The sequence below is a fragment of the Apus apus genome, chromosome 20, assembly GCF_020740795.1.
Source record: "Apus apus isolate bApuApu2 chromosome 20, bApuApu2.pri.cur, whole genome shotgun sequence".
NCBI lineage: Eukaryota > Metazoa > Chordata > Aves > Apodiformes > Apodidae > Apus > Apus apus.
In genome coordinates, this window is record NC_067301.1 from 6,462,501 (window position 1) to 6,476,717 (window position 14,217).

Sequence of the window (14,217 nt, forward strand, 5' to 3'; positions counted from 1 at the left end):
GTGGTGCTCTCTGAGAGCTGACACACACCCAGCCAGCCAGTCACCAGCCACGGAGACCTCCGGGGATGCAGAATCTCCCAGCAAACTTTTTCTTTAATAAACAAATGAAAAAGGGTCAAACAGAAAGGGACAGGCCCCTGTTAGTGCTGTCAGAGTGGGTGGATGGGCCTTTGGCAGAGTGCAGCTCCTCCCAAATAGCATCTTTGTGGTTTATCCATGAGTTTCAAGAGTGGGGTTCTGTTCAGACATTCTTGCCAGAAGTTTGGGACCAGGAATCTTGGCCTCCAGGTTTTGCTCTGGCTGCTTTCCCTCTGCCATGCTCGAGGGCTCCAGCTTGGCTGTTGCCTTTGGCTGGAAACCAGTGATGAAGGAGCAACACAGCACTTGCTGCTCCATCAGCCCCTTTGCACACCAGGACGTTTGTAGCCTGCCAGGGCTGAGCAAGAAGGGCTGCAAACAGGGCCCTGGTGTGTGGGGCTGAATGAGGATCTTGGGGGAGGCTCTACCCTGCTCTGCTGAAGCTGGAATAATGTCCCATGTCCTCTGGACAAGAAGAAGAGAGGGAGGCTGTCACTGCTGGGACTCTGTCCCTTCCCACTCCCAAAGGGAAGGAGAGGTGGAAACAGGAGGACTCTCCTGCTGGAGAAACCTCTGCTGCTGGGCTCTCCTGTGCCTCTTGCTGCACGTGGATGGTGGAAATGGATGGGGAGAGCCTGTTGAACAATCTGGAAGCCAGTTCATTTTCTCCAGTTGGTGGGATTCATGCTGATGAACCAATCAGCAAATTTAATGTACCTTAAACCTTCCTTGTGGGCAACTTTAATTGAGCAATTAAAGCACCACGGCGTTGCTAATTAAGAGGAGAAAATACCCAGCTTGGTAATTATGTGCTTGTGAACATAGCTTTGCATCCATGGGCCTTTATGAAGAGAGGCAGTGGGGACTGACTCTAACTGGTGGGGCAAGGGGAGATAAGAGCTCTGTGGTTTGAGATTGGGGAGCCCCATCCAGCTGCACCCACCCTGGTGGGCACAGCCCTGGACACGTGGGGTCATGGGAAGCCCTGGGAACTCCAGGGGATAAAAAGACATGAGTGAAACCTGGTCAGAGACACAGACCTCAGCTGGGCTTGGCAGTGACCTGTGGCTGCAGGAATAAACCTTGGCAGCTGTATGAACAGATGTGGTCCAGAAGCTGATGCTGGAATAGAAGGAAAGGTGGAGGTCATGCAACCTGCTTTCCTTGGGCTTGGGTGTGAGGGAACAGCCCCCTTTGCCCAGTGCACTGCAGGTGGGGGTGCTGCTTTGCCCCTGGCTACCTACCCTGGGGGACCACAGCCTGTGTTCCCTCCCTTCAGCACAGGATCACAGATTGGTTTGGGTTGGAAGGGACCTTAAAGATCATCCAGATCCAACCCCCCTGCATGGGCAGGGACACCTCCCACCAGCCCAGGCTGCTCCAAGCCCCATCCAACCTGCCCTTCAACACTGCCAGGGATGGGGCAGCCACAGCTTCCCTGGGCAGCCTGGGCCAGGGTCTCACCACCCTCACAGCAAAGAATTTCTCCCTAATATCCACTCTAAATCTCCCCTCTTTCAGCTTGAAATGGTTCCCTTCATCCCATCCCTCCCTGCCCTTGTCCCAAGCCCCTCCCCAGCTTTCCTGGAGCCCCTTCAGGCACTGGAAGGTGCTCTAAGGTCTCCCTGGAGCCTTCTCTTCTCCAGGCTGAACACCCCAACTCTCCCAGCCTGTCTCCAGAGCAGAGCTGCTCCAGCCCTCCCATCATCTCCAGGGCCCATCTCCCTGTGCCTGCTGGCAGGGACCAGCACCAGGCTGCAGCAATGCCCTCAGTGCCCACCAAAAGAAACCTTCCAAGGAGAGGAGCAGTGATAGTTTCCAAGATGCACTATGGGAGTTATGCAAATGTCATTTCAGTGATACCAGGCAAGAAAATCAAAGAAACTTAGTGATTCACAGGATTTTTTCATTGTTGCTCTGCAAGCCAGACAGCTGCTTTGTAACATACAGGCAACAGCAGCTGGGAAGATTCTATCATCCTCTGTTTACCCCATGCAAAGATGCAAAGCCCTGCATCCTGAAAAGAGAAAGGAAACCAGTTTGTTTTCCAAACCACATAGGATAGGACTGTTCATGATCCAGGGATTAGGCTTCAGATGAGAACAGACTGCAAAGAAGATGTGTCAGGTACCAATTGCTTGTGAGGTTTGGGCTGGATATCAGGAAGAAATTCTTCCCATGGAGATGACCCTGGCATGGGTCACTGGGGAGGCAGCAGGATCTCCTTCCCTGGGGGTTCTAAAGCTAATCCATGGCCACCCTGCTATAGTTTTGGGGTTAGTCCCATCATCAACAGGAGACTGGGCCAAGCACGAGAGGACCCTTCCTTGAGGTGCTGCTGGGATCCAGACCAGGGCTTCCAGACCTGGCTGATCATTATTCTGTTTGCATCCCAGGTCTGCTGGGTTCTCTGCGTGTGGATAATTTAGCTGGTGAGCATGCTGGAGAGGGCAGGGTGCAGGATGAGGTGATCTCAGTGTCTCCAGCACCTTCACTCCCTCTAAAACTCAAGCAAGTGGCTAATTGCATTCACTAGGCAAGCAAAAAAAAAGCAGCTCCCCTGCCCCCCATCCCCCAACCCCCAAACCACTTAAAACCATGACATTTTTTTTTCTGGTTAGGAACAAATGAAAAGGACAGATTATTTTCCCCACAAACAGAACAATATTCCTTTTCCCCCTTGCTGAATATTTCAGTGCTTGCCACTTTTCCTCTGAGTTGGCTGCATTTGGCTGCTGACACAGATGAAGGGTGAGAATGATGCTAGGCTGGAATTCAGGGTATTGATGGGGATAAAACCAATTTCATTTCTGCTTGGTAGGGCTCCCTGGTCCCTTTAAGAAATGCCAAAGAGCAGCTGAACTGTGACAGATGGATCTGGCAACATTCAAGGACCTTAACCACTTGTGCAATGCAGCTCTTTTGGTTTGAACTCCTCTACAAAATTGGACCAGGTTCAGGTCACGACTACAGGTTGTTGGGTTCCTGGTGTGCAGGCACCTGGGCAGCTGCTGTTGGGAGCTTAGAAGCCTGCAGGAAAGACCTGGCATTTTGCCCCAGTACTTCCAGTAGGGCTGGAGCAAGGCAGTGGAAGCCTGGGGACCTTAAATCCTCTACCAGCATCCTCAGAGGTTTGGTGTGATTGCCTTGGGTGGGGCACGTGCTCCTCATTCCCACAGAGCAGGAGGACCATGCCAAAATATTTGTTCTATGCTTGGCATGAGATCCAGATCCCACCCGTGTCGCCATGTGATGACTTCTCCCCTTCCTGAAAACAAGCTGCTGCTGCTGCTGACACTTCCTAGGGAAGGAGGAAGGGATCCACTGCAATGGATCTGCCTTGTGGCCCTTGCCCTGCCCGCACCTCCTGGGCTGAGGTTGGAACTGAGAAGGAGTAAAAATGGGGTTGATGGTTGCATTTGCAGACCCCCTGAACAAGCCCTGGGTGGTCCCATCAGGACCACCTGTAGAGCACTAGTCCCAGATGGCAACTTCAGACTGAGATGAGCAGCTCATTCCTGGCTTGTGTATCCCCAGCAGCACCATCCATCACCTCCCAAGCACTTCTTAGCAGATGTTCTCCTGTCCCCAGAGGATGGAGAGAGGGGGGGGAAAAAATGGAGCAAACTACAGATGTTTGTGAGCCTGTGGGGCCCCTTGGCAGGCAAAAGTGGGGCTGAGGGTGGGACAAACAGGCCAGATGTGCCGTGCAGCAGGGGACATCAGTGGCAGCCCCATAGTATTGTCCCCAACAGGCTGGGGTGGTAACAGGACCTGCCAATGTGATGGAGGGCTGGGGAGGAGCAGTGAAGAGAGCAGGGAAAGGGTCTGCACCTCCCTGGTGGTGGTTTTAGATTTCAGTGGCTTCCGTGTGTGCTACAACCACAGCTGTGGAGCCCTGTAGGTTTTACACCTGGTGTGTTTGATTGAATTTTTCTTGCTGGCCACTTCTCTGCTGGTTTGCTCCTACAAGAACTAACCTGGGAGGTCCTCCATGTGTCACTGGCCTGGCATGAGAGAGCTCAGTCCAGGGCAGGACATACTTGTCATCCTGTACTGTAGGGATTTCATATCTTAGGCACGTTGCAGGCTGGTGCCTTGTCTCTTGTGCCTGCAAAAGGCTTTGCACGTGTCCTGCTTCCATCTAAAGCCCTCACAGACACAGGCTGGTGCCTGACACCACCCAGAGCAGTGTCTGCCCCATCTCGAGGGAGATCCAGGGAGGTTCTCTTCCCCCTCTGCTGTGCCCTGGTGAGGCCTCACTTGGAGTGTTGTGTCCAGTTCTGGGCTCCCCAGTTCCAGAGGGACAGGGAGATGCTGGAGAGAGTCCAAGAGAGGCTACAAGGATGATGAAGGGGCTGGAACACCTGCCTGGTGAGGAAAGGCTGAGAGACCTGGGGCTGTTCAGTCTGGAGAGGAGAAGCCTGAGGGGGATCTAATGAATGTCTATCAATCCATGAGGGCATCAAAAGGCAGGACAAGCTCTTGTCACTTGTGCCCTGGGACAGGACGAGGGGCAATGGATTCAAACTGGAGCCCAGGAAGTTCCACCTCAAGATGAGGAAGAACTTCTTTGCTGTGAGGGTGACAGAGCCCTGGGACAGGCTGCCCAGAGAGGCTGTGGAGTCTCCTTCTCTGGAGACTTTCCAGACCTGTCTGGATGCCTTTCTGAGTGACCTGCCCTAGATTTGGTCCTGCTCTGGCAGGGGGGTTGGACTTGATGATCTTCAGAGATCCCTTCCAACCCCAACATGCTGTGATTCTGTGATGTCTGGTTGCTCTCCAAGCATCCTCATGTGCTCGTGTTGTCCAGGTGCTGCGAGGTGCCTCCCAACAGCTCTGCCCTGGTGCACAAATTCACCTGTAATTTGTCATTTAGGATAATTTTCCCCCTGAGTGCATCTAAAATAATTGTGAACCATTGCTACAGGTAATTAACGGGTATTTTTACAGCACTAAATGCTAAGTGATGACATTTGCTTGGTGCAAATCTGCTGTGCTTCATGTTCCCATCCTTCCTGCCTGCCCATCTGCCCGTACCTGACACAGCACTCCTTTCTCTGCCCTTAATCAAATACTGGTGGGAGGAACCACTCCACTGCCTCTTGAACCAGGAGTCCCCAGCTGCTGGTTCCTGTACAGGTAGAGATGATGGTGGTTTGCAAGTGGAAAGGGGTTTCAGACAAGTTGAAGGGGGCTGGTCCCTGCACACACGCTGCCCAGCACGGGTGGTAGGGCTGTTGGGTTGCTCGGGTCTCGTGGGCTGTGCTTATGCTGCATCTTCATCCTTTCCCCCAAGGGAAAACTGGAAAGTTGCCTTTCTTAGAGATTTGGAGGGTTTTTTTTTTCTCCAGCTGGCTCCCACACAGATTTGTGCCCACCTGAGAACAGGGTGTGGCAGCTCTTGTCTCAGCCTCACACCCAAGAACAAAGGGTTGCAGCCCAGAGGTGCTGCAGCACCAGGCAGAGGGTACTTAGTAATTGCAGAAGTTCCCTGGCTCTTGGTGTGTGACAGTGCCAGGACCAGGCAGCACCAGAGCATGGCAAATGTCCCAGGTTGTCCTTGGTGTGGCTGGCTGGAGACAGCAAACCTTCTCCCCCAGCTCTGCCTCCCCTGTTTTCTCACCTTTTCCACTGCCCTTGAGGAGGTGAAGGTGTCTGGAGAGTTGGGGAGCAAGGGCAGGGCTGCAGTTTCCTCCTGAGTCACATCTGCCCACCCCTTGCATCCCTAAGTTTGGGCATTTCTGCTCCTTGCTCTTTGGGGAACAGAGGAGCAGGAATTTAGGATCAAATTCTGGAGCTTCTGGCCTTGGTTTTATCCAACCTGCTGTACCAAGATTTGATAACAACCTGCAGCACTAACATCTCCAACACCTGCAGCACGTGTACGTGTGCTGGTGGCATTTCTCCCCTGTCTTTAAAGTAGCAACCAGTGCAGAACTGCCATAGAAGCTGGTGACAGAGCCTGAAGAGGGCCCAGGAAACCACCAGGGATGTGTGTGCCTGGAGCACAGCCTTCAGCTGCCATTGCTGGAAGGAGCTCAGTTACAATGCAGCTTGTGATAAGTGAAATATGTTGGTAGCAATCAGTCCAGGGAGATCTGTGGCAAGGAAAGGAGTGTTATTAATAAGAAAACAAATCAGCACCTAGAAGGAGAACAAACAGCCAACACAGAGGGACCCAGACCACTGGGGATGCCGGGTTGCAAACAAACCCTACTACATGCTTGGAAGCTGAATTTGAGACAGTGTGCAGAGCTGACAACTGGGGGTAAAGACAGGAAAAAGAAGGTATTACTACCTCAGCAGGGAAAACCAGAAATGAGTCAGAGCTAGGATTAATGCTTGAGTCACTGGAACTGGTCCTAGAAGTACGTGATGAATATGGGGACACAGACAGAGCCTGTTCTTCCTTACTTGGAATAAAAATCTGCAAGAGACAACAGATCCTTCCACCCCCAGACAGACACCTGACATGCCTCATGTCACTCCTGGTTGAATCGATTTTCCTAATGAGAGAGGAGTTGTTTGTTTGTGTGACAAGTGATTCACCCAAGGGGCTGCAGGGAGAGGTGGGGGTAGGGCAGTGCAGACCAGCGTGGGCCCCGGTGTGGGATGAGCTGTGCTCCTGCTGCGTGGCCCTCAGCTGCAGGGGAAGGCAGAGCCACCCAGGCAGGTTGGGCTGTCAGAAAATACTCTGGCCTGGCTGTCCCTGAGCAGAGACCAGGCAGCGTGCACACACTGCCCCGGTGCTGCGGCCGGAGACAAGAGACAGGCTTTCCATCTGTTTTGTTGCAAGGAAACTCGTCACTTCACACAGCAGCGTGGCAGGGATGAGCACCGTGTCCACAGGGCCCAGTTCACAGCTGTGGAGCAGGAGGGGGGGACATTCTGGGACGCTGGGGATGAAGGGCTGGTTTTCCCGTGCGCTGGGATGGGGATGAGAGCGGCTCCAGCTTTGTGCTGGTGGGATTTTGCTGAGCCGCCGGGTGCTCCGCGTCCAGGAGCGTCCCTCCGACCTCTGCCCCTTCCCCCCCCCCCTCGCAGCCTGCCAGCTGGGGTTTTACAAGTCAGCCCCTGGGGACCAGCTGTGTGCAAAGTGCCCCTTGCACAGCCACTCGGAGAGCCGGGCCGCCCGCGTCTGCCGCTGCGACCGCAGCTTCTACCGGGCGCTGCAGGACCCCCCCTCGGCTGCCTGCACACGTGAGTACAGCCCCCCGTGCCCACCCCTGCTGCAGGGGCAGCAGATGCTCCCGGGCTGAGCCCAGCATCACCCTCAGCTCCAGGCCTGCTGCCCAGGGAGCTGTAGAAGCCCTTCCACCCCAGGTCTCCCTCCGGTGCATGAGCTGAGACACCCTCAGCTGCACTGCCTCACTGTCCTCTGCCTCATCTTGCTGCTCTCCAAACACCCATGGCTAAAGTCTGCTCCTTTCCTGAGGCTCTTTCCTGCACCGGAGCATGGTGACCTTGCCTGCTCACCCACAAGCCAGCATGCTGGCCACTTGCTGCTGCTTTCCCCTGCAGAAATGCCCAGGGTGGTCAGACCCTCAGGGGGCCATGGGGCAGCACGAGCGTTGCTGTGCTCTCCGTTGTGGGTGGACACTGGCTCAGCTCTTGGCTATAGGCTGCTTTGAGGGGCCTGGTGCTATCAAAAGGGGTCATGAACATGCCAGGAGAAGCCCTCCTCTCTGTGGCTGGTCCAGGAGGGCAAAAAGGTGTTGGGCTGCTAGCTGAGACCAGGGTGAAAGACAAGTCAGTAACATCTGGCTTGGGTTTCCCTGGGAGATATCCACCCAAGACTGCTAATCTCCCCAGGAAACGTGACTTTACCCTTCCCTTTGGATGAGCAGGTCCAGATCTCCACTGTCCAGCCCGTAAACTCCCTGGCTCTTCCCCTAAAATCTTCGTGCGTGCTCACTGCTTCCTGCTTCCCCCAGAACAAATCTCAGAACTTCTGCCTGCCTGGCATTGGGTGTGCTGATCCAGGACACCTTCCCTCCATGGCATTTCACCCCCAGAACTCTCTGTATCTTTGCTGTCCTCTGTTTGGGGCATTTCCCCCCCCACCCCAGGGCAGCTCTGTCTTCCCTGAGGCAGGAGAAGTTTGTAGGAGCAGGCAGACACATCCTAAGGTGCACCTCCCTGTTGATGCCACGCTCTCATCAGTCCCCACATGCTCAAGCTCTGCTTCTTTTCCCAGGGCCCCCCTCTGCACCCGTGAACCTGATCTCCAGTGTGAACGGCACCTCGGTGATGCTGGAGTGGGGGCCCCCCCTGGACAAGGGGGGACGTGCTGACGTTGTGTACAACGTGGTCTGCAGGCGCTGCGGGGCGGGCGCTGCCCAGTGCGAAGCCTGCGGCCCCGGGACCCGCTTCGTGCCCCAGCAGATGAGCCTGGTGCAGGGAGCACTGACAGTGACCAACCTCCTGGCCCACACCAACTACTCCTTTTGGGTGGAGGCCGTCAACGGGGTGTCTGACCTCAGCCTGGAGTCCAGGAGAGCTGCTGTTGCCAACATCACGACAAACCAGGCAGGTAGGAGGAGCAGGGACCTCACCCCCCCCCAACCCCCCGCCCCAAGGCTTTGCCCGTGTGGGTGATGCTGAGGTTGCTCTGGTGTTGCTCCTGCCAGTGTCTGCAGGAGCCAGGACTTGCACTAGGAGCCAAGGGCTGGTTTGGTGATGGGCATTGGACCCCCAGGAGATGTGAGCCCCTCTCCTCTCTGCTGCTGGAGGTGGGTTCAGAGAGCAGGGTGTGCTGGAGACAAGCTATGGCCCAAGGCAACTCCTACCTTTCTCTGGTTCATGGTATCCTTTTTCATCCTCTTTTCCCTCCACTTCAGCCTGTAGCCACTGGTGGAGGCTCCTTTTCTGCAGGAGTCAGGGGCACAGAGAACACGGGTTTATTGACAGGAACACTAAGTGAAGCGTGAATCTTTCAGGCTGTTCCTCCAGCCTCCTGTCCTTCCCCAAGGGCCAAGCAGCAGTTCAGACTCTACTTTTAGCTGACATCAAAGCCAGGCCCTGGCAGGTGACAGCAGCATTTTCTGGGAAAAGTCTCATCTTTGCAAATCCCTTGCTGTGAAGTGCTCTTTCCCCTGGAAATATGTCTGAAAAATCTTCTAGCCCAGATGGGCCAGGACCTTGCTCCAGGGTCACCTGGGCATGTCCCCAGAGCAGAGCCCAGCCAAGATCCTTTCCACGGAGCACTCTGGAGGCAGAGGGGACAGGGCAGGAACTGGCCCCTCTTGTTAATCCTCCCAGTTGGAAATGAGCCCACGAGAACTTTCCAGGATGCTCGGTCCCTTCTGCTCTCATGGTGGTGGTGCCAGCAGGAGAAACACAGGCAGCCTCGCTGGGTTAGCTCATGGCTGGCAGGAGAACAAGGGCCTTTTGTTCCAAATGCCTGCCCACAGCGCTTCTGCAGCCCTCCAAGGAGCCCACATGGAAGCAGCTCAGCCTTGCTGTCTTGCTCCTTCATGATCCCTCCAAGCCCTCCAGCACCAGCATCACACCTCGGAGAGGGATGCTCTGGGGAAAGGCTGAAAATTCCCAGCCTCTCTGCTGGGAACTGGATGCTGAGCAGGTGCTGCAAAACCAGGGGGGGTGGGAATTTGGCAGTGACTGAGGTTTAGCTGATGGTGATCTCTGCTTCTCTGAGGAGCCAGCCCAAAGCTGAGCTGAGCTGTAGCTGCTGCCCCTCAATCCCTGGGTGCCCCAACTCTGCTGCAGCCCCTGAAGCCTCCTTTGGTCTCTGTGCTGCTCCAGTGACACCCTTGGGCTGCAGTTCCATCTTCCCCTGAGCTACCACTTCCCATTTTTCCTCTGTCAGTTGGGGTCATCAGGTGTGCCTGGCCCTTTCCATGGGTTGGATCCTATGACTGGTGCTCTCTGGGATCCTTCCAGGGGAAATTTTCCCAGCAGGAAAAGAGGCTGGTGACTTGGGTCCTCCAGCTCTGGTAGCTCCAACTGGGACATGGCAGGTACAAGGACTAATTCACAGGCTCCCAACCCAGGCCCAGGCAGATGACAAGTATCTCAGGGCAGGAGAGCACCCCAGGGCACCTTTAGTTGGATGTTCAGTCCCTGATCACCCCTCTGGGCCTTTTTCATCTCCCCTTTCCACCTCCCCCTTTCACTCTCACCCTTCCCCAGCTGGGGCAGGGGGACTCAGGGTTCCAGCAGGGATCTCCACAACCTCCTGCAGCCCCTTCTCCTTTCAGGCCCCAGGTCACAACAAGGTGCCAGTGTCCCCTCCTGCCTTCGCTGCTGGAGCTCTCCCAGCTGGACACACTGCAGCCTGTCCAGTCCATGAAGGCCTGTTTACAAGTCCTTCCTCAGCACTCATCTCCACGTGGCTTTAATTAACACAGAAACAGGGTTTAAACCAGGAGTCCAGTGGGGCTCCAGTGGCATTCCTCCCCGCTGTGTCCTGCTGTCCCCACCCAGGCAGGACCCTCCCAGCAGGCACCTCACATGCTGCTGTCTGCATCTCCAGCCCCATCCCAGGTGGTGGTGGTCCGCCAGGAGAGCACAGGCCAGAACAGTGTCACCTTGCTGTGGCAGGAGCCAGACCAGCCCAACGGCATCATCCTGGAGTACGAGATCAAGTACTACGAGAAGGTAACACCACAGGCTGGTCCCAGCCTGGTGGATTTCATAGAAACGTGGAACGGTTTGGGTTGGAAGGGACCTTAAAGATCATCTAGTCCCAACCCCCCTGCATGGGCAGGGACACCTCCCACCAGCCCAGGTTGCTCCAAGCCCCATCCAACCTGCCCTTCAACACTGCCAGGGATGGGGCAGCCACAGCTTCCCTGGGCAACCTGGGCCAAGGTCTCACCACCCTCACAGGGAAGAATTTCTTCCTAATATCCACTCTAAATCTCCCCTCTTTCAGCTTGAAAACATTCCCCCTCATCCCACCTCTCCCTGCCCTTGTCCAAAGTCCCCCCCCAGCTTTCCTGGAGCCCTTTCACATACTGGAAGGTGCTCTAAGGTCCCACCAGAGCCTTCATTTAGATGGTTCAGTTTAAATCCAGCTGATGCAACTGCTGCCACCAGCCAGCCTTGCCCAGAGGACTCTTTTGGAAGACTTTGCCATTGCCACGCTGTCGCAGCAAGGTTTTTGGTGTCGCTTTTCCCCAGGACAAGGAGATGCAGAGCTACTCGACCCTGAAGTCCAAGGGCACCACTGCCACCATCTCTGGGCTCAAGCCTGCAACCCGCTACATTTTCCAGGTCCGGGCTCGCACCTCGGCTGGCTGCGGGAGGTTCAGCCAGACTGTGGAAGTGGAAACAGGGAAGCCAGGTGAGCGTGTGCAGCTGTGGGGATGTGGGAAGTGTGGGACAGGGAGCTTGGGGAGCGGTGGTAGTGCCCGTGTCCATGGCCGTGGCTCCTCTGCCCTGCAGGGAGGGAGGTTGAAGGCACATCTTCTGGGGTTGCAGCTTGCAGGGCTGGCTTGAAGTCGCCCGTCTGAGATGCGTTTGTGCATTGTAAAGAGGAGGGAGGAAGGGCAGCAGTTAGGGCTGGAGAGCCTGGTGAGGGCCTGAGGCTCCAGACCCCTTGCTGCACTGGTCTGCTGAATCACCATGGCTTTCCCAGGTCTGGCCTTGGTTTCCCCATGTGTAAATGGTCACTGTACACTGGGAGAGCTCCAAAGCTGGGGCTGGATGGGGAATGGTGCTTTACCTTTGGAGATGCTGACCACGCTGGGTATTTAATTTTGGGAGCTCAGCAGAGCACTCCCCACTCCTGCTCGTTTCCTCCCTGCCCTGCTTCTTCCAGTCTCTCTCCACTATGACACAATGACAATTGTCTGGATCTGCCTGACACTCATCACTGGCCTCGTCGCATTGCTGGTGGTGCTCATCTGCAAGAAGAGGTGGGTGTTTCACAAACGTTGGGGTGGTGCCTCAGCAGAGCAGAACAGGAGGGATGGGAGAGCTTGGGCACAACTCTTCTCCTCTCAGTTTTGTCCAGGGCAGCCGTAGGTCAGGGGTGAGTGAGCAACCAAGAGGCTTCGTTTAGAAGTCACCATGTCTCCACCTTCCCTGGAGCAGACCCGGTCCCCAGACCTTCCCCACTATGAGAGCCATAGTGATAGTGATAGCCACAGTGGTAGCCACAGCCACAGTGATAGTCACAGTGATAGCCACAGTGGTAGCCACAGCCATAATGATTGCCACAGTGATAGCCACAGCCATAGTCACAGTGACAGCCACAGTGGTAGCCACAGCCATAGCCATGGCAATGCCAGTACCCGGTAAAAGGGCTGACTGGGTGGGCCAGGGGTGGGTCAGGAGTGGAAGCAGCTCTGCTCCATGAGAAAGGCCCGAGGGGCCTGTGTGCCCTCTGCATGGCCAAGCCATGCCCATGGAGCACACGTGCTGCTGCCAAGAGGAGACAGAAGGAACACGGGTTTTGGCACTCTGAGGCCAAAGTGTCAGTCCAAGCTGCAGGGATGCAGCTGGTGGAGAGCCAAGTGTTAGCTCCAGCTCCTCCTGGGCTGGCTGCTGCTTTCCACCTTCCTTGGGGCTGCTGGGGGGGGCAAGGGGCAAGATCATCTCTTCTAACCCCTGTGTCCCTGTGTCAGGCACTGCGGGTACAGCAAGGCTTTCCAGGACTCTGACGAGGAGAAGATGCACTATCAGAATGGGCAAGGTAGGACCCTCCCTGCTGCTGACCCTGGGATGTGAAGGAGCTCATCCTGGGAACAGGCAGGGACCTGGACCTGCTGTGGTTTCCAGGTGGAAGGGCTCTGACCACTGCCTGCTTCTTGGGATGCATCTAGGAGAGCTGATCGGGGGCTCTGATCCCAGGGGCATCCTGGTCATGGGGCTCACCCTGTGAGGTGAGACTGCAGCACATTCATCCCAGACAGCAGCAGGCCAGAAGAGTGGAAAATTCATCACAGGAGAGGGGTGGGGGGTGATGGAGGGTGACAAATACATGGAGCAGACCTGGGCAGCCAGGTCCTGGACTGCTCTGAGAACACTGTCATGCCAAAAATTGCCTTGGGAGTGCTTGGGGCTGCAGCCTCTGTGGCTCCTCAGCATGTCAACCCAAGAAGTCCTGCCTCTTCCTATCCTCTGCCTGGGGGTTGGAAGCCCTGCTTCCCAGCAGGAATCCCTGAAAGAACTTGTCTCCTCTCCCCTTTGAAACCTGACAGTGAAGTTCCCCGAGCCCAAGTTCTACGTGGACCCCCACACGTATGAGGACCCCTGCCAAGCTGTGCACGAGTTCACCCGTGAGATTGAGGCCTCCCGGATCAAAATCGAGAAGGTCATTGGTTCTGGTGAGTCCCCAGGCATGAAACAAACTCCTTGGAGGCAGCCTGGTGCAGAGGGTGGTGCTTCAGCTGGTGGGACACAGCCAGTGGCTCATCCTGTCCCATGTGGGTGCTTCACCACGGCCACCCTGCTTTGAAGCCTTGGAGCAAGCATTTGCAAGATGCAAATGAAATTGCAAGCAAAAGTGTACATTTTTGGAATGAAAAGGAATTTTGCACAGCAACAGGGCCTTGCAGGGAAGCATATGACAGAAAGGCAGCTGGAACTTCAGCAGCAGCCCCCAAGAGCTTACCCAGGGCAACATTAGGAAGCCTGACTGAGAGACATGGCTGGTGCTGTGAGAGGCTCCTAAATTGGCTCATGAATGGTGGGAAGGCAAGTGCCACTGTAGCCACTGCACCTGGCCTGTCACCTTCAGTGCAATGCACCAGAGAGGTGGCTTCTGGCATTGCTGCCCAGCTCCCAGAGGTGACACTGAAAGCTGGAGGTGGACCACCCTTTCAGAAGCAGTGATGCACGAGGAGCCTGGGAGTCCTGAGGGGTTGGAGCACCCTGCAGGCTGCTGCTGGACTGGACGGTCCGTACGTTGGTGGGTCAGTGCCAGGAGCTGAGGATCTATCTCCCCATGTCCTCACCTTCTCTTGCCTTGCAGGGGAGTCTGGAGAGGTGTGCTACGGCCGCCTGAAGCTGCCAGGGAAGAGGGAGATCCCCGTGGCCATCAAGGCTCTGAAAGCAGGCTACACAGAGAAGCAGAGACGGGACTTCCTGAGCGAGGCCAGCATCATGGCACAGTTTGACCATCCCAACGTCATCCACCTGGAGGGAGTGGTGACCAGGAGTATGTGG

General features: G+C 55.7%; 1 protein-coding gene across 1 annotated transcript in view; it reads left to right on the forward strand.

Annotated features, from left to right (window-relative positions):
- The window catches only part of EPHA8 (EPH receptor A8), a 52,284-nt gene that overhangs the window by 28,940 nt on the left and 9,127 nt on the right, over window positions 1-14,217 (forward strand). Inside the window, exons 4-11 of the mRNA XM_051637374.1 lie at window positions 7,126-7,281; window positions 8,279-8,614; window positions 10,577-10,701; window positions 11,227-11,389; window positions 11,867-11,963; window positions 12,675-12,742; window positions 13,251-13,376; window positions 14,024-14,209. Coding sequence (XP_051493334.1) covers window positions 7,126-7,281; window positions 8,279-8,614; window positions 10,577-10,701; window positions 11,227-11,389; window positions 11,867-11,963; window positions 12,675-12,742; window positions 13,251-13,376; window positions 14,024-14,209 — 1,257 coding nt within the window. The remainder of the gene's footprint in view (window positions 1-7,125; window positions 7,282-8,278; window positions 8,615-10,576; window positions 10,702-11,226; window positions 11,390-11,866; window positions 11,964-12,674; window positions 12,743-13,250; window positions 13,377-14,023; window positions 14,210-14,217) is intronic.